The sequence below is a fragment of the Numida meleagris genome, chromosome 23 (assembly GCF_002078875.1).
Source record: "Numida meleagris isolate 19003 breed g44 Domestic line chromosome 23, NumMel1.0, whole genome shotgun sequence".
Taxonomy (NCBI): domain Eukaryota; kingdom Metazoa; phylum Chordata; class Aves; order Galliformes; family Numididae; genus Numida; species Numida meleagris.
Window position 1 is genome coordinate 5,418,215 of NC_034431.1, and position 19,319 is coordinate 5,437,533.

General features: G+C 54.3%; 2 protein-coding genes across 9 annotated transcripts; one reads left to right on the top strand and one right to left on the bottom strand.

Moving 5' to 3' along the window:
• On the top strand, positions 12 to 9,071 carry RNF214 (ring finger protein 214). Of its 5 annotated transcripts, none has more exons than XM_021376029.1 (15): positions 13 to 129; positions 207 to 414; positions 682 to 741; positions 1,589 to 1,729; positions 2,434 to 2,573; positions 3,560 to 3,628; positions 4,446 to 4,542; positions 4,811 to 4,899; positions 5,388 to 5,478; positions 5,936 to 6,034; positions 6,394 to 6,770; positions 7,321 to 7,456; positions 7,704 to 7,784; positions 8,163 to 8,258; positions 8,816 to 9,071. In XM_021376029.1, exons 1-15 carry the CDS (start codon positions 77 to 79, stop codon positions 8,879 to 8,881), a joined length of 1,803 nt encoding a protein of 600 aa, XP_021231704.1. In that variant the 5' UTR covers positions 13 to 76; the 3' UTR covers positions 8,882 to 9,071. The 5 variants fall into 5 exon arrangements, with proteins under 5 accessions (XP_021231703.1, XP_021231704.1, XP_021231701.1 ...); XM_021376027.1 differs by having other exon boundaries at positions 16 to 129; positions 7,704 to 7,811; XM_021376028.1 differs by having other exon boundaries at positions 12 to 129; positions 8,163 to 9,071.
• On the bottom strand, positions 8,790 to 19,313 carry BACE1 (beta-secretase 1). Of its 4 annotated transcripts, none has more exons than XM_021376035.1 (10): positions 19,121 to 19,313; positions 15,504 to 15,592; positions 14,767 to 14,983; positions 14,329 to 14,466; positions 14,038 to 14,172; positions 13,609 to 13,710; positions 13,299 to 13,448; positions 13,043 to 13,214; positions 12,660 to 12,934; positions 8,790 to 8,918 (listed from the first exon to the last, which is right to left on the bottom strand). In XM_021376035.1, the coding sequence occupies exons 1-9, from the start codon at positions 19,193 to 19,195 to the stop codon at positions 12,693 to 12,695; spliced, it is 1,320 nt and encodes a 439-aa protein (XP_021231710.1). In that variant the 5' UTR covers positions 19,196 to 19,313; the 3' UTR covers positions 8,790 to 8,918; positions 12,660 to 12,692. The 4 variants fall into 4 exon arrangements, with proteins under 4 accessions (XP_021231710.1, XP_021231709.1, XP_021231708.1 ...); XM_021376034.1 differs by lacking the exon at positions 8,790 to 8,918 and adding an exon at positions 9,662 to 10,808; XM_021376033.1 differs by lacking the exon at positions 8,790 to 8,918 and adding an exon at positions 9,662 to 11,554.

Consider the following 19,319-nt stretch of genomic DNA (forward strand, 5'->3'; position numbering starts at 1 on the left):
AGGCGGGGCGGGGCGGGCGGTACGCGGGCCGAGCGGCGCCGCGCCGGGCCCAGCCGCAGCCTCCGGAGCGAGCGCCATGGCCCTAGAGCAGGCGCAGGCCGAGGGCCCCGCCGCCGCGCCGCCCGCCAGGTAGGCCGCAGGGCCGGGCGGAGGGGCCGCGCTGCGGCCTGGTGGCGGACGGCGGGTGACCTGTTTGTTTTGCACAGCCTCTCCGCCCCGGAGAGCCCCGGCGAGGCGGCGCCTGGTGGAGAGGCGGAGCCCGCGGCCCTCCCCGGTGAGGCCCCGGCGGCGGGAGGCGAGGGGGAGCCGGGCCCGGGAGGCGGCGCGGAGGCCGCGGTGCAGAGCGAGGGGGCGGCGGAGGAGCACGATCCGGAGGCGGCGCCCGTGAAGCCCTCACAGAACATCGCGGTGCAGGTGGGCGCGGGGCGGGGGTCGCAGTGCTGCAGCTGTGGGGCGGGAGGAGCTCCGGGGGTGGGTGACGTAGCGTTGGGGTTGAGGGGCGTCCTTGTATGGCATCATCTGGTCCTTAGGCGGTTCTTTAAGAGTTCACTTTTAGTGTTGGTGGGGAGCGTCCCCTCTGGGGTCTGAGCTACCGCTTTGGGATGCCTCCAGCACTGGAGATGACGGGGGGGGGTCAGGGTGTTTGTGGGGGCGTCTAATGGGAGCCGTCGCCCTTTGCAGACTGACTTCAGAGCGGCCGACAGGGATGTGAACACGGATCAGGACATTGAGAAGAACTTGGTGGGTTCTGAAGCCCTGTGGTAGGTCCGGGTTCTGCTGCCCCTGCTCCCAGGCTGCGGCTGCAGGGGGCAGTTTGGCTGTATCTTGCTGCTCTGGGAGCTGGTGGGTGCTCAGAAAGCTCTCATGGCGCTTCAGCAGTCAGCAGCATGACCTGAGTTCTGAAACACTGCAAAGCAGTGGTGGTGGGGATAGCAACTGTGGGGCTTGGTAGCTCTAGTGTGTGCTGTGCATGAGCAAGAAAGATCATCTTGGCAATTCAGTGAATACATGATGTGAATCTTGGTCTGTTTCTGCCTCTTTGGTAAGTGAAACACCACTGGTTTGTTTCTTGCTGAAAATCTTATTTATAAAAAAAAAAAAAAAGGGAAATCACACAGAAACATTTCCCTCCACAAATCACTGGGTTCTCATTAATTTGCCTGTCCAGTCGTCCCAGGTCGTTTAAAAATGCTCTCAGGATGCTCCATGGTGAAGTTGTAGCAATGTATAGGAAGTAGCTGTTGTAGCCAGGTTGTTCCTGGCGCTAGGCATCCTGGTGCTGGTTCCTCTGCCCTTCCCACAGGATGCTATTTTTTCCCATTCAAATACCAGCCTTGGCTTCTTGAGCTGTCCTCTTTAGAAGAGTAAACACAGCTCCAGCTGTCGCTTCAGGCAGTGCTGCCATTCATTTTCTCTGACCTAGAGAGTCTGAGCTTTGAAGGTGGGAGTCATTGAGCTGTGGCTCTCGACAACTTGAGCTTTGGCATCTAGTGGGCTTTTATACGCTGCTCTGCTGCATTTTCCTGTTTGCTGTCTGTAGTGTGAAGGAGGAGGAAGGTTCTCCTAGAATTTCTGCTCTCTGCTGCAGGACAAAATGATGTCTGAGAGAGCTTTGTTAAAGGAACGGTACCAAGAGGTGTTGGACAAACAACGGCAAGTGGAGAACCAGCTGCAGGTGCAGCTTAAGCAGCTCCAGCAGCGTAGGGAAGAAGAGATGAAGAACCACCAGGTAATTAGCAAAGTCTTTCTGTTAATCCTACCCATTAGCCCTGCCAATTATGTGACAGAGGCGGGCTGATTTGGGCCTGCGCTGAGGGGCACAGTGAGGTGCAAAGCATCATAAGAAGTGGCAGTGACACACAGATGATGGTTCTCCCCATGTATTACAAGCATATTGTACAGCATTCAGGACTGGTCCCTGCTCGGATCTGGGTGTTGAACAGTTCAGAATTGTGCAGCATCTTGTATGCGTGTCTATTCTTTCTCTTGATCTTACAACATCTCTTTAACATGCACAAGAGTTTTTCCACATGAGAACTGGTGGGGACAGTGGTGTGAAGTGAAGATAGTTATCTCCATGCCGTTATTTAGATGGCTCTTGCTGTTGTTGATGGGTCCCTAGAGTAAGTGAGAGATTCACAGCTAGCTCTGTGGAGCTCAGATGAAGACACAAGGAATCATTGGTGGTCCATCAGCTAGAACTAGTCCTCCTAAGGAGACGAGAGAGCCTGTAGTTCTGACCTTCTGTCTGTCTCCTGGGTTTCCTTTTAATAATCTCTGTGAACATCTGGGTCTACTAAAAAGAAAGATTTTGATGTCTGTAATCTTGTAATCTCTCTTAAAGTTTGTTAAGATAGTAATGGGTTTATAAACAATGAAAGCCATTACTTGAGGATTTTGCTTTTTACTTGGGTGATGCTTTTGCTGCTGTAGGAGATTCTGAAAGCAATTCAGGATGTTACGATCAAGCGGGAAGAGACAAAGAAGAAGATGGAGAAAGAGAAGAAAGAATTCCTGCAGAAAGAGCAGGATCTGAAAGCAGAAATTGAGAAACTCTGCGAGAAAGGCAGAAGGTACTAGTATGAAAAAGCAAGTATTTTATATTTTTAAGGAAGGAAAGTATGACTTAACTGTGATGTATACCTGACTAAGTAAAAGATGATCACTTTAAGCTTTTGGAAGCAGCACTTGTTTTGGTGAGCATTTTGGGGTGGGCTTGTAGAGTTTCGAATGGATTTACTGTGGGCAGAGCAGCCGCATGCAGATATGATCTCAAAAAGCAATTTTGAGCAGGAGGTTGTTGTTTTACCTGCTAGGTGTATGTGTGGACAGAACTTGGCAGTTCTGCTGTGCTCTGTGTTACATCTTTCAGGATCCAGAGCCTTTCAGCAGGAGGCAGGGCTGTTCATTGGCAGTGGCAGGGGTAATGTCTTGTTTCCTGTAGGAATTTTACAGCAGGAAACAGTGAAATTCACTGAGTAGTTCTTGTAAATTTCCTGCTCAGATAGCCTACCTGCACCTAATGGTTTGAAACACTCTGCATCAGTCATGCTTTGCTTTAAGGTAGGCAGCATGCTCTGTGCAAAGAATCTTACTAGATTCAGAGGGGTTCTAAAGCAGACAGAGAGCTTAAGGTTCCTTTGAGTGATGAACTGGCACTTCTGTGGAGCCACTCAGTGATGTCTCAGAGATGTGATTTTTTTAATTTGAGGGCTCAGTGACATTTCTGCATAATTTGCTTTAGTAATGACTCCCAGTACTCAGCCCGTTTCCCCCAGAATGAACTGTTGCAAAGTACATGGTGTCAGAGTTCTCTGTGGTGGATGCTGGATAGAAGCTACAGTCTTTGCTCATTATCATGATACAGCAAAATTTTTGCTCTTGAGGATGTAAGTGATTGCTTTCAAACATGTAATGCATAGTTCCTTCTTCAGAGTGTGTAGTGATATTGAGCACACAGCTGTGCAAATACAGTGTAAAGCTGAGAAGTGCAGCACTGGTGGCTGTGCACTAACACCATTGCAGTAGTTGACTCCATCTGTTCTTTTCTCTTGTGCAGGTTGCTGAAGGAGCAGGAGGAGAAGGAAAACAAGATTGCTTCCCTGATTGCAGAGCAGTCTGATGAGAAGTAAGGCTCTTATCAGATTAATGTTGTTGAACATTCTTGTACTGCTAGTCATTTTGTCTTGGAGTGCCTTATGGGATAGGCTGGAGAGGATGGTCTAACAGTGCTGTCTAGTTACGCACTCTAGAGCTTTCATCTCCCCTTCCAGCAGACTTGTGCTCACAGCTGCTGGATTAAATCCTATTTGATCCCAGTCACACAAGGCTCCTAGATGCTTGTGGCATCAAGATCCCGTGAGGTTGGAATTTATGCGTAATGGATTGACTCAGCTTGTAGCTGCTACTTCTTTCTGAATTTCAGCTTCCCAGAAATCAGGCAAACCTATTTCTCTGTGCTGTTCCCTACAGCTGCCCAACTGCTCTAAACTTGGACACATTTCAGGTATTTTAATGCTGCACAGAGAAGTTCCAAATCTGGTCACAGGTGGAAAGGGCCGTCTTCCTACTTTTTCAGGACCAGTGACTTTTATCCATGTGTTGGTACAGGTTGCTTTCCAGAACCATTGGAAAGCAACGTTCTACCATTCCCTGGAGGTGGCCAGAATTTTGGTGAGGGGAGTTCTCTCCTCCCCTTTTTGCTGTGCTGTACACGTGTGTTTGCACAGTATTTATTTGCATGCTCTGGAACAGCTCAGTCTTGGGATTCTGACTCACGCAACCTTGGGAATTGTGACTGATGTCATGGTCTTGAAGCTGTCAATATTTCACAGTTCCACTCCATCAGCAGTTGCAAGGATCAATTGGCTTTGTGGGAGTTTGTCAGCTCTCTTCTTTCAAGTCATTTCAGTGCTGAAGCACACTTGTTCTGTTTCTGTCTGCAGGCAGCTGTGGGAGATGGAGCTAGATAAGCTGAAGAACCAGCACAATGAAATCAACAGGAACATTCTCGAGGAGACAGAACGGGCCTGGAAAGCAGAGGTTAGTACGTGGCTTCTTACCTGCAACCCGGGTGAAGGGCGTCTTTTTGAGATCCTGGGTCATTAATGACAGATTCTGTGAAATTAAAAGCTGTTGAGCATGAGGGCAAGAAAAGGGTTAAGCAAATGTCATTGCAGTAAACATTAGTTGGGGTGGATGCCCCAGTGCGTGCAGTGTGGCGCTTAGTGAAGAGATCACAGTCATGGTATTGCAGCAGGAAATAAGGGTGTACAGAAACCACTCTTCATGTGGGGCCCCTCTGTGCTAGATCCTGTCCCTGGAGAGTCGAAAGGAGCTGCTGGTGTTGAAATTAGAAGAAGCAGAGAAAGAAGCAGAGCTACACCTCACCTACCTCAAGTAAGTTCCTGCAGTCTCAGAAATGATAGGGTAATTTGAATGTACCTGTGTGCCCAGCTCCTCTCCCTCTACTCTACTTACTCTGGAAGTTTGGCTGGCATGGTTCAAAGTTTCCTTTATTCATCTAATGCGATTCAGTAATGTCACAGAACGGAGTTGTGGGGCTGTGCTTACATATTTCCTGTTACTGTTCATCTGCTGAACATCTGCTGAGTCCTGCCCTGTGTGCTGTAGGTGCTGTATTGACTGTGGTGTTTGTCTGTGTGCACCAGGTCAGTCTGTACTGTGGTAGCACCATGCACTCTCCTATTGTAGGGTTCCTCCCCTGGGTTTGAGCTCTTCTTCCTCCCCACCCAGAAGAGGGGACCCGTGCTAGGGGAAAGCAGCGGAGTCCGGGGAGTTGGTTGCTTCCAGCTACTCGCACTTTGCTGCCAGGGACTTGAAAGAGGGCCATGCTTGAAAGAGGGAATGTTAAATTGTTCTTGCAGGTCTGCACCACCGACGCTGGAGACAATGAGGCCAAAGCAGGAGTGGGAGATGAGGCTGAACAGGATACGAATGACCAAGGAAAGTGTCCGAGTAAGTTCCTGTCAGACAGCTCCCAGCTTAAGAGTGTGTGGTTCATGTTAGTGCTACTTCATGTGCTTAGTTGCAACTCTCTTTTGGAGAAGAGTAAGACCCAGGAAAGAGGTTTGTGTCCCAAAGCACAGCACAGTCAGTCTGCATTTGTGAACAGCTGCAGAGCTCTGCCTGTGTCCAGTCTCATGCATGTGGATAAGCCATGTGGTTATGAAAGCAGTGTGGTGGATTAATAACAGAGGCAGTTACTCTTTCTCCTTCCAGGTTCTTTCTCATTCTCTTCAGTCCTGCAAAACCAAGCCGTGGCTGCTTTAGGGCCTGCGACCATTCTGGGGCTGATAGTGCTTTGCTCAGGCAACAGTGCCACGGGAATTTGCCTATTACAGGCATTCACAGCCCAAAAATTCCTCAGGCAGAGGCTTTGATAAACGTGTCTGTTTTCTGTTCTCTCATTTAGGATCAGTTCAATGACCACATTCAGATGGTGAGAAATGGAACGAAGCTGAGTAGCCTCCCACAGATCCCAACCCCAACACTGCCACCTCCACCCTCAGAAGTGAGTGCCTCTCCAGCCTAACAAATACAAGCTTTGATTGCTGTGACATTGTGTGAGGCTCTGGGGATAGCCTGTCTGCTGGCCTGTGCCTGGCAATGTCTGCGCTAAGCACGTGAAAGGAGACTCTAGGATTATACTTCTTGGAGTTCACTGCTTGTCCTTTGAGGCAGCTGTCTGCCTGGGCTCACCTGCTGCCCCTGGTGAGAATGGTCTGCACGGCCCTCACTTGCCGTGAGAAGTGTGGCCAGTGGCTGTGGCTCAGCCCACCTCCTGTCTGGCTGGGGAGGAAGATGCTCAGCTCTGCTTTGAGATGGACTTACTCTAACCAGCCTTTTCTTCCCCCCGTTTTTCTTTCTCAGACAGATTTCATGCTGACGGCATTCCAGCCCAACCCATCCCTTACTCCCAGGCTCCCATTTCCCATAGGACCGGTTCCTGTTCCCATGGTCATGCCAAGCGCTGATCCTCGGGCCCTCTCCTTTCCTCTTCTGAACCCTGCAATCTCCAGACCCAACCAGCCTTCCCCACCGCTGCCTGCGTCCCAAGGAAGAAACAGCCCTGTCGTGGCATCGCTTATTGGCACACACAGTCCTCACATGACTCCTGCTGCCTCCATCCCTCCTCCTCCAGGCCTGGGAGGAGTTAAGGTCACTCCGGAGTTCCACAGGCCACAGCCAGCAGATAAGCTGGAGAAGCTGCTGGAGAAACTATTGACTCGATTTCCACAGTGCAACAAGTAAGTGTCTTGTGGTGGTCTTCCCTGGGAATGGAAACTTGTGGGTGAGGCGTGAGCTGGGATAAGGGGAAGCGAAGCTTGTCTTGGAGCTTAGGAGATGTGGAGAAAAGTAAGGGAAGTCTAAAGGCAAGGGTGGGTGCTCTCTGTCAGGCTTGCTGTAGCACTGTGAGTGAGAAGGGTTTGGAGCTTTATTTAAAAGACAGCAGTGATGCCTGAAAGCAGCCAAGAGCTCTCTGCACGCAGCCCTGCGTTCCTCCACTGAGGTGCTGTGACCTGGAGCTGTATGACGCGTGGGCACTGTCTCTTGCTCCAGCTGGGATTTCCCTCACTTCCTGGTGTTTTAGGGACAGAAGCTCAGCATGTGATGCGTCTCATTTAGATGGTTGAGAGCACATATTCCTCTGCTGTGATGCAGCCTTCCCCCTGGCACTGGGGTGGCTGTCTTGCATGGAGCGCTGTTGCAGGTCCTTTGATGGAGGGGTCCACACTGGGGAGACCGCTTGGCTCATGGGTGGCGGGTGGGAGCTCTTAGCAGGCTGCTGTTCTGCAGGGCCCAGCTCACCAACATCCTGCAGCAGATCAAGACTGCTCGGAGGACCATGGCGGGTCTGACTATGGAGGAGCTGAACCAGCTGGTGGCAGCCAAGCTTGCGGAGCAGCAGGAGCGGGCAGCAGCTGGGGCTCAGGTAGGTTTGCTGGGGTGTATGCCAGGCTCCTGGTGGGGTCTGCAGGGAAAGTGGGTGGCAGAGAGAAGCGAACAGCTCCCGTTCCCTGGCTCTCTGCAGGCTGAGCTGAATGGGGTCTGCTACTGGGACCACACAGAGCTCAGGCTGGGGTTGTGTATGCCGGGGAGCAGTTTTTCCCTCAGGTAACTTGGGGTAGCTCAGCTGTCCTTCTGCACATTTCTGATATGTCTTGTTTGCTTTCCTACAGCCTCTCAGTCGAATCAGGGCACCCATGTTTTCTGCTCCGCTGCCTCAGATCAGCACGCCCATGTTCCTGCCCCCAGCCCAGGTAGCTTACCCTGGAACAGCGTCACACGTAAGATTTTGTGGTTTTCCTCGTGCACTTCACCATCTCCAGGGAAAACCAGCTGGGGAGGGAGCCGTTCTGAGAAGTGGCCAAAGGGATGAGCCAGTGAAGCAGGGACCTCTCTCCTCATGTAGCTACTCAGGCTGGTGGATTAGAAAGGAAGGGTTGGAAGCATGGGTTCTTCTGTGTTCCGTGTCAGAGGAGGAGAGAATGGCTGCAGGATTGGTGTCCGGAGGGAGGAACTGGGCAAACTGGGGCCCCTGGCAAGACTGGTAGCAGATCACATTAAATTTTTGATCTGAGCAGGTGTATCTGAGTAGTGTAACTATTTGCTTTGTGTTCCCCTGCTGCTCAACCCAGACCCCAGCTGCCTGTAAGCTGTGTCTCATGTGCCAGAAGCTTGTGCAGCCCAGTGACCTTCATCCCATGGCCTGCTCACACGTGCTGCACAAGGAGGTAAGTCCTTCCTTGCTACGTACATCTTCTGTGTTCCTTCATTATGGTTCCCAGTGCAGATTCCCTTCCTGGGTCCCTGGGCGAATGTAGTGAGTTCGTGTTGTATGGAGACTTTGCCAGGAGAAAGGTATGATCGATCAGTTGATTGTGTCCTGTCAATTCCCCCTGCTCTGAGGTGGGCCACCCTGAGTGGTAGTGGCTTTAAGAACAAGGCTATCCTTATTCAGCCTCGGAGCTTGTGCTTGTTTTTAGGAGGGTTAAGTCTTGGCCTTCTGCCTTCCTGGAGGACAGTCTGGGAGGTTATAGAACACAGGGTGATGGAGAAAGTTTGCACTCTCACCTTATTGCTGGTGCACTGCAAGTGTGTGTACAGGAGCTCGGTTGAGAAGAGCTCCCTCTCCCAAGCGACCTTCTGACAGGAGCTGTTTCTAAGGAGCAAATAAGCCATCCCTTAAAATGATGCCCTTTGCCATCACTTCCGGAAAAGTAACGCCACGCTACGTTCACAGCACCTTTGAGATGTGCCAGTGGCTCTTGACTAATTCTCTTTCTTCCAGTGCATCAAATTCTGGGCACAAACCAACACAAATGACACTTGCCCCTTTTGTCCAAGTCTCAAATGACGGCTGCTCGAACAAAGTGGTCCCACGAGAGGAGTTGCTGTGAATAGACAGGATCAGTTCTAAGATTTCTACAGTTCTATATTTATACGACCATGTATACACATGTACATTTTTATTATATAGGTAATGTGTGTATAGAAAGTCTGTATACATACAAATTCATAAATAAAGTGTGTATATTATGCAGTGATTTGGTGCTGCTCCTTATTTCTTAGTTTGTAGCCTTGCTGGCTTCCTTTCTAACGTGCGTTAAAGCAAAACCTGCCTGCTGGGGCTGTTCCCCTTGCTGGGATGTCTCACGTGCCCATGCCCCAGCTGAGCAGTCCCCTGCCCTGCCACATCCATCTGCTGCTCCTTGTGCACGCCCTGGGTAGTTCCCCTCCTAGCAATGAGCAGGGTGCAGATGAAAACCTTTTTTTTTTTTTTTTTTTTTAATGTAATAATTTACTGTGTTAACATTCATTGTTCTTACACAGACAATAGGTTACAGAGTACCGGAGTCTATAGCGACAGCCTGCGGCAGCCATCCCCATCCCTCCTCCCTCTGGGCACAGTTCTGCATACGCTTTCACCTGGTGTTTCCTGTTGTAGTTCTGGGTCCTGGGGAGCGAACAAATTTGGCTGCACTGCAGCTCAGGATAACCAACCAGTTGCAGTTCCTAGCATCCCCTCTCCTGTACTTTCTCCTAAAGCCCGGGCTGATGCCCCGACCCTTTCTCCATGGATTTCGGTGAGATTCAAGGTGCTCAGCACCACTTAGAATCTTGTACTTATTCTGTAGGTTATTTTTTCCTTTTTTTTTTTTTTTTTTTTTTTTGCAGTCTGTGGCACAAATTCAGCACAGCTAGAAGCACCTTTGCTTTGGGGCTGGTCAGTGCAAGTGCTGCCAGGGTACAGCGTGCCTGAATTTGGCCACAGTCTGAATCTTTCTACACACGCACACACGCTTGTCAGCATGTTTTAAGGCAGTGGTCCACAACAGAGTCTCTGGGGGGATCCTGGGGAGGGTCCTGGGCAGGCACAAGCGTGTGGAGGTCTGTGTGCACTCTGCAATTGCATAACCTTGCCCTGTTGCACTGGAGTTGAATTGCTGGATGAGTTTTGGAGCACAGCATGGGAACTGGATGCTATTTCCAAACATGGTAGTTAAGTGGGGTGGTGTAGGGGTGCATGTGCTGGGCTGTTGTGGCAGTGCCTGGTGCTGTGACTGGCTTACCTCTCTTCTGGTCTCCTACCCTGTGTTTCCTCCTGCTTCCCTGGCTCCCTCGCAGCTTTTATAAAGAAATCTTTAACTGCAGGATTTTGTTAATGAGCTTTACGCGTGGTGGTTACTGTAGGCTTGCAGTGCTCTAGCCAGTCTCCACCTGAACTGGTGCCTTAGTGCTGCCCAGGCCCTAGCACCGCAGGTAGCTCTGATGTTCACTTGTGGAGGAACGTGGCCTTTTTCATTAGTGAAGCTCAGTGTTCAAAACAAAGCACCTTCACATCCAAGTCTGAGGCAGAGAATTAAGGAAACAGAGCATTATCAACTGTCTGCAAGCTGAAGAGCATGTGCTCTGGGGGTGGGAGGCGACCACAGCGGCACCCTCCTCCTTCACCCTCCTCCTGAAGCAGGGTGAGCTGTGATGTAGGGGAGCATGAAAGGGAAGGCGGTTCTTACACACCATGAAATCTTCCCTTTGCTGTATGAAGAAGGTGAGGGCAAAACCGCCTCCTCTGACACGTGTCCTTTTGGTTTGTGAACCACGACGGTGCGATGCAGCTGTGCCCTCTTCCTGCATCCCTCCACCATTGTCACGGGCTCACTGACACGCAATACCTCCTCTAACACCAGCTCCACATCACTCCATGATCCGTAAAGTGCTTCCATCCAAGCATGCCGCTGCTGAGCAAGCCCTGGGCTTGGGTGGTGGCCAAGGCCCTAGGACTGAGCAGAGGGCTAAAAATATTTTTTAAAAAAAAAACAACAAAAACAACACAACAAAACAGGGTAAAAGCCCCTAACGTTGGGTTTGGAACAGTGGCTTTCAGAGCTAGAATTAAAAATATATCTATATGTATATATTGTACAGGTGAGGAGCCGACCATTATTTGTACACCTGTGTGCAGTGCGGGACCTGCTATATACACACTGATTCTGCGCAGCTGTACTAACAGTGACTTGCGTTGTAAAAAAAAACCAAAACCATAAAACAATAAATACAACCATGTGTTTTAAAAAAAAAAACAATAAATGCTGCAGTCCCCACAGCCACCTCCTTTCCCCAATGCTGCCAGGCCATTTCTTGACTCGGGAGCAGGAACCCAGGTCCAAGCGTGTCTGCAGCCGGGTGCCAGGACGCGCTGGCTGCTGAGGCGAGGCAGCAGCTGCAGGTGGGGGCCGCCGAGCCGGCGCTGGCTCCCCTATGGCTTTCAAACAGGCGAGTGGGCTGGGGAATGGGCTAGCGCTGGGCTTCAGCGCTTTGCTCTCTCCCGCCATGCAGTTTCTGCTTGTTCCAGGCTGTGGGGAAAGCTCCTTCCTTTGTTCCCGTTCAGTCCAAGGGGCCGTGAAGCGCAGGGAAGAGAACCCCGCGTCCTGGAGCAGAGGCTGTTGTCCCCAGGGCTGGAGGGCAGCAGCCACCAGCTTCTATGCAGCAAACGCTGTGGATGCTGGAACGCAGGTGAGGCAGTTCCCTGTCCCCCAAGAGGACGTGGTCAACAAAAATGGGGTCAGGAGAGGATGGCTGCCTGTCCTGGGAGGCAGCAGGGCAGGGGGGGGGGGGTGCAGAGAGGCCTGAGGCTGGCAGCAGTGGAAGGACAGGTCAGGAGGGCAGGGGAAATGCCACAGTAAATGTTGGAGGGAGCAGTGTACAGTGGAGCAGCAGGATGGGAGCAGCTGTCCCCCAGCTTCTGCCTTCTCACATCCTAGGGCAGCTTCAGGCTGGCACTGTGTGGTGTTTCCTACAAGCCCAGACCTGGGGATGGAGGCTCTGGAGTTGCACTCTCTGGAGCCCAGCTCACAGGTGTCATGGGGAGGGGAGCTGCATGGGGAAGGCACAGCGCACATGCACACACGCACAGATCACTACACGGAGAGCCTAGGCCAGCAGCTTCCCTACAGAGCAGGCTGAGAAGGGCCGATACGCAGCACTGGAGGGGAAAGGGGGACAGACACGAGGTGATGGCTCATCAGTTTGGAAAGTCTTGGCAGGACAGCTAGGGAAAACTCAGCTCATTTTTGTGCCAGAGCAGAGACTTGCACCCAATCCTTCCAGGGGCTACAGGTGAGACAGAGTTGCTGTGCTGTCACCTAAAAGCAGCCAAGCTGTATCTGTAGATCCCAGACAAAAGCAGCTGAGGCATGAGGCTCCCCAGGCTGCCCTTGCACATGCTACTGCCTGACAAGCTGCAAGTACACGCTGAATGTGTGCTTGCGTCTGGCTATGGGTCAGCAAGGGGTGGCTGGTACCAGAACCGGGGCAATGCCTTTGGAGCACAGAGGGGGATCCTAACCTGCTGCTGGGACCCAATCCCCACCTGCTCCCCAGTGCTGGTATTGCTTCTCCTGTCCTGCTACCCAAATGCTGCCTTGGTGATGGTGACCCAGAGACACAAAGACTGAGCCTCAGTGCTGGCATTCTGCTCCTAGTACTGGGTTGCTCCTGGCCCATTAACTAAAGGGCACAGGGTCCCTGCGGCCAGGAGGGCCTGGGCTAACTGAGCACCCCACACTGATGTCCTGCTACCATGCTCCAGCCTCCAAAGAAAGCACCTACCTCTCCTCACCCTGCTGCCTCACCTGCGGTCCTGGGGCTGCCCCCACACTCCGGTGTCACTTCAGCAAAGATATGTCATCAGCAAAGTCATCGTGGTCCCGTCGCAGGCAGCGGAAGCAGCGCCACTGGAACACCATGAGGCAGAGAGGCAGCATGAACAGGGCGCAGATGGCTGCCATGACGTAGGCAATGGTCATCAAGGTGGACTCATCTGTCTGCGGGATGTTGTAGCCGCAGTCCTCCATGTTGGAGTGCAGGTAGGGCCCCTCCACTGCAGCTGTCCGAAACTCATCATGCACTGTGGGCAGGTTAAAGGCAAGGGTCTGGTCACTGAGATAACACTGCACATCCATTCCCTTCCCACACCCCTGCCTTCCCTCCCTCTCGCCTTCCTTCTCTCCCTTACCATGGCAGGCACTGACAGCAAAGCCAATGCGCTTGCGGGCACGGTCAAAGACCACGTAGAAACCCTCCATGATAACAGCGCCCATGACAGTGCCCGTGGAGGACTGAGAGATGGCGAACTTGTAGCAGTCATCCTGAGAAGTGGCCACGTCCTCCACTGGGCGCAGGTATTGCTGCATGGAGAGAAGAGCTGTCAGCTCTGCCCCAGACTGTCTCCAGCTCGGTGCTGGATAGGGTCTGGCTCGGCCAGCGCTCACCTGGGGAAGGATGGTGATCCGGAAGGACTGGTTGGTGGCCTCCCCCATCAGGTAGAGAGACAGGACAGGGAAGATGTGCCAGGGGGTGGTGCCGACCTGCCAGCAAACCAGCTGCTCCCCCAGCCAGAAGCCATCTGGGAACTTCTCTGTCTGCCGGAGGGAAAGGGGAGGTGAGGGGTCTGTGTGGGCAGGGAGCAGAGATGCTCGGGCTGGTGACAGGCAGTCACCCTGCCCACAGCCCTCCACTGGCACTGAGGATGTGCCCATAGAGGGGAGGGATGGATGGATGAGTTTCAAGGGCCACACTGACCGAAGAAGCTGTTTTGATGGATTTCACTGCGGCCTCAAACACCTTCTTCGGCAGCCTGAGGTTGGTGGTCCCGCTGTCCACAATGCTCTTGTCATAGTTGTACTGCAAACGGAAAGGAGTGACCCAGGTGGTATCCCAGCCCAGCTCCCCTCCATGCCAGCACCTCTGACTGCTCTGGCTCCCCCGGCACCACTGCTGGGCCCATCCCCTGCTTTCTACCGTGATGGACTCAAAGATCACTCTCATCTCAGCTTCACCCCTGGCTAAGCTGCCTGGTGCCCTCAGCCTCCATCAGCAACCAGGCACTGAATGCCCAGGCACCAGGGCCTGCAGCATTCACCACACTCGATTTTAGCTGTAGCCAAAGGACAGATTCCTTCAGCAACAAAGCAACCCCTCACAGGGCAGGTCCCCCGGTGCCCCTGTCACCTCTTTGCAGTCCATGTTCAGGTCCTGCCCATTGACCTCCAGCTTGACAATGATGACCTCGTAGTACCACTCCTTCCGGATGGGTGTGTACCAGATGTCACCCACATACAGCGAGCGGTCGATGCCACCAATGATCTGCAACGGGGACAGAAAGGTGCCTGCCACCACGTGCTGCCATCTCCAGCCTGGGCACATCCTGTGTGGCCATCCCTGCCCATGGGGACACCCAAACCACGTGGGGAATCCCCAGCCTCCCACTGCCATGCTGGCTCCTTGCTCCAGAGCACTCACCATGCTGCCTCCCACTGATGCCAAGCCCTCTGTCTCATTGGGCGAGAAGCCTGCCCCACAAAGCTGGAGGGAGAAGATGTTGGGCACCTGGGTCTGCTTCACCAAGGAATCAAAAAAGGGCTCCAGGCTGTCGTCAGGCTGGAGAAAAGCAGAGGCAGGACAGGGATGTGTCAGTGGAGGACACACAGATGTCCCCTTGCTCTGTGCCCCGCGAATCCTGCCTCTGTATGCTGTTGGGGCAGGGCTCAAGGTCAGCTGTGCAAATGCATGCCCTATTTGGGCCCATTGGGACTGTGTAGAGCTAAGGAGAGAGGGATATTTAAACCCCTGAGCAAGGTGTGGTGGTGTGCTGTGCTGGGACAGGATGCCTATGTTTGCTGAGAGAAGCTGGATGCAAGTACAGGCAGACATGGACCCTCTGCTGCAATCAGGACTCACCCGGGCGATCTCGGCATAGGCCAGCCCCAGGATCCCTTCCCAGTTGGAGCCATTGATGAAGAATTTGTCTGACTCCGTGATGGCAGCAATGTTGGCTCTGACAGTGACGTTGGGGCCGTGGGGGATGGTGACAAGGTCAGTGCCCAGTTCCCCTTCCCACTTGCCCTGGGTGTAGGGCACATACACACCCTTCCGCAGGTCATGGTAGGTGCTGGACCTGGAATGGTGTCAAAGAGAGTAAAACTATTGCAAAAGAGAGGGTGACAGACAGAGCACATACATAATAACCAAGCACTGCAAGTGCACAGGCCGTGGGTCAGCAAGGCTGTGTGAGGACACTGCATTTCTCTGCACAGGCTGGAGAGCCCACGAAGGGTCGGTGAAAGACAGGGACAGTGCCTTGCAGCCTGCATTGAGGCTGTAATAGGGCACACAGGAGACAAGCATAGCTGTTGTGTGCTGTGCACAACAGCCAGCAGCACAGACGTGGGCTGCTTAAATGTTGTGAGATGGAGGACTGGCAGCCAAAGGGTCCCCTCCTTCTCTGGGCACAAGAAGGGGCCATCCAGACCTACCTGAGGCTGAGCAGCAGTACCCGGCTGTGCCAGCCCAGGACTTGGGGCCATGTCTGGCCAGACCCAGAGCAAAACAGACCACCACCAGTGGAGATGAGCCACACGCACAAGGAGCAGTGGCTGTGCTGTTTTCCCCCAGCCCCTGTCCCACAGCATACTCACAGCTGCCGCTGGTAGTATCTCCGGAGAAAGGGGTGAGGTGCAGCTCCCACAGCAAAATTACTGCTCCCGGTGTCCACCAGGATATTGAGCTGGAGAAGGAAGAGACAAGAAAGGCTTGTGACTGCAGTGGGACCCAGGCTGCACTGTGCACCCAGGTCTGTGTGGTACTGCAGGCAAGTGATGCTTTCTCTGTCCCCAGGTTTTCTGCATGGTGGCTGCTGTGCCATGCACTCCAGGGATCCACAGCTCTGGGTCCTCGTCTCGGCAGCAAGCCTAGTTCTGCCCTGCTGGCCAGGCAGGTGCTGGGGCCTGCTGATGATGTGCACAAGGACAGCTCAGGGCAGTTGTGCAAGAGAGGACGCGATTCTGAAGCAGGAGTCAGCAACATCAGGCTGTTGCACAAAAAGCAAACATCATCTGGCACTGTGCAAACACAGCATGAGCTCTCCTGCCCTGCTCAGCACAGCACGGCCTCAGCCCCCTGCAATCGGTGTGGGAGAGTGCAGCAGCAAGATGAGGTCTCCAGGTTCCCCTTGCCAGGAAATCTAATTTGCTGGTGGGAAGGACTGATGGTACACAAGCCGCTGTGGATTGCTGCGTCCGCTAATCAGCCATCCATATGCTGAGCTCTGCTCCCGATTCATTTCTGCCTTGCCCTGGATTAGCAGCTTGCAGGCAGGGCTTGGCAAGCACCCCACCAGCAGGGCTAGGAGCGGGCCAGCCCTGTCCTGCCACTGGCTGAGCCCTGCCTGTGGTCCCTCTGCCCTGCTGGAGCTGGGCCTGGCGGGACACCACTGGTTGCCGGGGGCTGTGCAGCCATGGGGCTGCTCACCCATACAAGTGACCCACCAGGGCTGTGGGCCTTAAGCTGTGGATTCGGAGGGGAGAGGAAGGAGGCTAATGCGCTTGTGCTAATCGCGCCGGCGCTTGGCTACCACCACCAGCAGAATTTCTTCAGTGAACCATAGGCAATGGCTCCCTGCACACAGCACAACCTCAGCAACCGCTGCCCTGGCCCACCTTGGTGCCCAGCTCTACTGGGCTGACCCTGGTGGCTGTCCTGCGTCCTCCACACTGTGACTCAGATAGGCTTTTTGTCAAGAACTTCAGCCCCAGGTGGGAAGTGGAGCACCACGCTCACCTCGCTGCATGCCTCGCTCAGGGGAGCGCTTGGAGCCTTCCCCAGGCAACCACAGCCCTGCCGTTCCCAGGGTGGCTGTTGGAGCGTTCGTTAGCCATCTGCTGATCTCCAGGGTGCCCGGTGAGGATGGCTTTCCCTGGAGAAATACCTGCTGAGCTGACACGGCAGGGAGAGGACGCAGGCAGCAGGGAGGAGGTTCTCTCTGGAGGCTGCGTCGTCAAGAACAACTACGTTGGGAAGATGAGGAAACCTGCAGCTGCCCAGGACCCGCACCAAGCCCTTGGATGTTCAGACAGCCCCAGAACTGCCCACTGGGCTCTTCCTTGCGTGGCACACGCAGCATTTTGCACCGGTGACAGCGGCGGTAGGAGGCAGGGGCGGGGACTCTGCCCTGCAGGCTGCGCTCTGATGCCTCGGGTTTGCTGCCACGTGTGTTGGCCCCGCATCCTCCAGGCACAGCCCAGCCCTTGTCTCAGGCCAGGATGTGACACGTGCACCGGCGAGGCTGGGACATGTGTGGCAGGGATGCTCTCTGAAGCCCGACTGCAGCTCCCTGGATGTGACAGCCCCTCTGGGTGCTTGGCAGAAGCACTGCCTCCGTGCTGCACGCGAGAGCAGAGCCAGCAGCGTGCTTGTGGGGTCGCGGGGGGACAAGCATGCAGCGGTGGCACCGAGCCTCTGCCATCTGTCCCGGAGTGCTGGCTTGGGCTGCTCTGCTCCCACCTCCTCCCACTGTCCGGGTGAATCAGCGCTGGTAGCACAGGCGTGCTGAGAGCCGGGGGGGTGCAAGCACAATTAATTGTTGGTAGTGACTGCGCAGTGCAGCCCAGCTCGCAGCCAAAATTCAAGCACAGCACAACAAAGAAGGTAAAAGCCAAGGAGAGCCAGGGGCTGGCAGCGAGACCACATTGGGCTGCATGTGTACCTCTGAAGCGGACGCACACATCCTCCCAGATAAACACCAGCCACGCTCCCCAATTTCCTGTGTATGCATCAACGTAGCCTTTCATGCAAATCTTTTAATTCCATTAAAATGCCTGGAGGGATTTTGCTCCAGCACACAAACATGCACGCATGCATGCATATGCACGCACACTGCATCCACGCTTGGAAGCACTCCAAGGCTGGAAGATGCTTCCCAAAAGGGTGACAGCTTCAGAAATCCACGAGCGCCTGGAAACAGGTGGTTCTCACTGAAATTATTTGGCAGCTGCGACACATGGCAAGTTCCAAGCAAAAGCTCCAGTAGGGCTGGATGATGAAATCACATTTAGAGCTAGATTTTAGAAATAATCTCTTTTTCCCTAAACATACCCTGCCTGAGCAGAAAAATACATCCTAAGCACACATGCACAACACAAAGCCGCCTTGAGACACATGATTCATAGAACCATAGAACGGCTCAGGTTGGAGGGGACCTCAAAGCCCACCCAGTGCCACCCCCCGGCCATGGGCAGGGCTGCCCCCCACCAGCTCAGGCTGCCCAGGGCCCCATCCCACCTGGCCTTGAGTGCCTGCAGGGATGGGGCACCCACAGCTCTCTGGGCAGCAGTGCCAGCGCCTCACCGCCCTCTGAGGAATGGATTGCTTCCTCACATCTCACCGACATCTCCCCTCTTGTTGTTTAAAGCCATTCCCCTTGGTGCTATCGCTTATCAGACCATTCCCATGAGCAACGTTCTGTTGATTGCGAGCAGTGATGGCTGTGTGAACGCTCATGGCTGTGGTTCGCTTCTTCCCTTCGGTTTCTGCCCCCAGTGCACCACCCTTGCAACATGCACCAGGCACCCATGGAAGGAGGCAGATTTTGCCGTAGGTGCACATAGCAAAGCCAGCTGCTATTTCAGAGCCTCCGTGGGCACGGAGAGTTTTGGCAGAGCCAACCGACACCGTGGGCGGCAGAAACACAGGAACCCGGCCCTGCGCTCCAACAAATCCGGACCTCCACGCATTTCAGCAGGCCCCCAAGGCCCTGGTAGGCCAACTGTGCGGCTGCTGGTGCTAGGTATGGATGCGTGGGGGCACAAAGATGCGGCGGTAGAAACCTGCACGCCTCTGTAGCAGAGAGGAGGAGCTGCTCTGCCCTGGGCACGGGGTCAGCACGTACCCCATCCCCTGTGGACGCTGACACCGTGCTAAGCTGCAGGCTGGGCGCTGCCCCAGGTCCAGGCCTTCCTGCCCCACGCACCGGGCACGAAGCAAACTCCAGAAGCGTTCACTCGCGGCCCGAGCCAGATCACAACCTGCACTCCGACGAACTGTATGCGAACCCCACGAGAAGCGCAGGACAACGTGCCCGGCTCAGAAGCAGGGCCACGTGCTGCGCGTGCTCAGGGGCACCCCCGTCCCACCTACACACGGAGCCACCGTCCTCGCATCCCTCCGAGGCCCCAGCCCCCCCAGAGCGGCCAAGACGGGGTGGGGCGGCGCGGAGCCGGCCCCGCAGCCCCGTGCCTCGTCCCCCCGAGCCCCTCACCTTCTGCGGCGGGCTGCCCACCGTCATCTCCACGTAGTAGCCCTGCCCGGACTTGCCCCGCAGGTTATCGATCATCTCCACGAAGGCGCTCCTCCTCTCGGCCTCCTCCGGCGCCCTCCGCGCTCTAGGGCCCGGCGGCGGGGCCGCGCCTCCCCGCAGCGGCAGGCGGATGCTCGGCGGGGCCGGGCCGGCGCTCAAG

What these genes read in the sequence shown, in the direction of transcription:
- RNF214 (XM_021376026.1), top strand. Translation starts at nt 77, where the DNA reads ATGGCCCTAGAGCAGGCGCAGGCCGAGGGCCCCGCCGCCGCGCCGCCC. An exon ending in AGGACATTGAGAAGAACTTG is followed by an intron (nt 742 to 1,588) that starts GTGGGTTCTGAA and finishes TCTCTGCTGCAG; the next exon opens with GACAAAATGATGTCTGAGAG. An exon ending in AAGAGATGAAGAACCACCAG is followed by an intron (nt 1,730 to 2,433) that starts GTAATTAGCAAA and finishes TTGCTGCTGTAG; the next exon opens with GAGATTCTGAAAGCAATTCA.
- BACE1 (XM_021376035.1), bottom strand. Translation starts at nt 19,195, where the DNA reads ATGATCGATAACCTGCGGGGCAAGTCCGGGCAGGGCTACTACGTGGAG. An exon ending in TGGGCAGCCCGCCGCAGAAG is followed by an intron (nt 15,593 to 19,120) that starts GTGAGGGGCTCG and finishes TTCCTTCTCCAG; the next exon opens with CTCAATATCCTGGTGGACAC. An exon ending in CCATCAAAACAGCTTCTTCG is followed by an intron (nt 13,449 to 13,608) that starts GTCAGTGTGGCC and finishes TCCCTCCGGCAG; the next exon opens with ACAGAGAAGTTCCCAGATGG.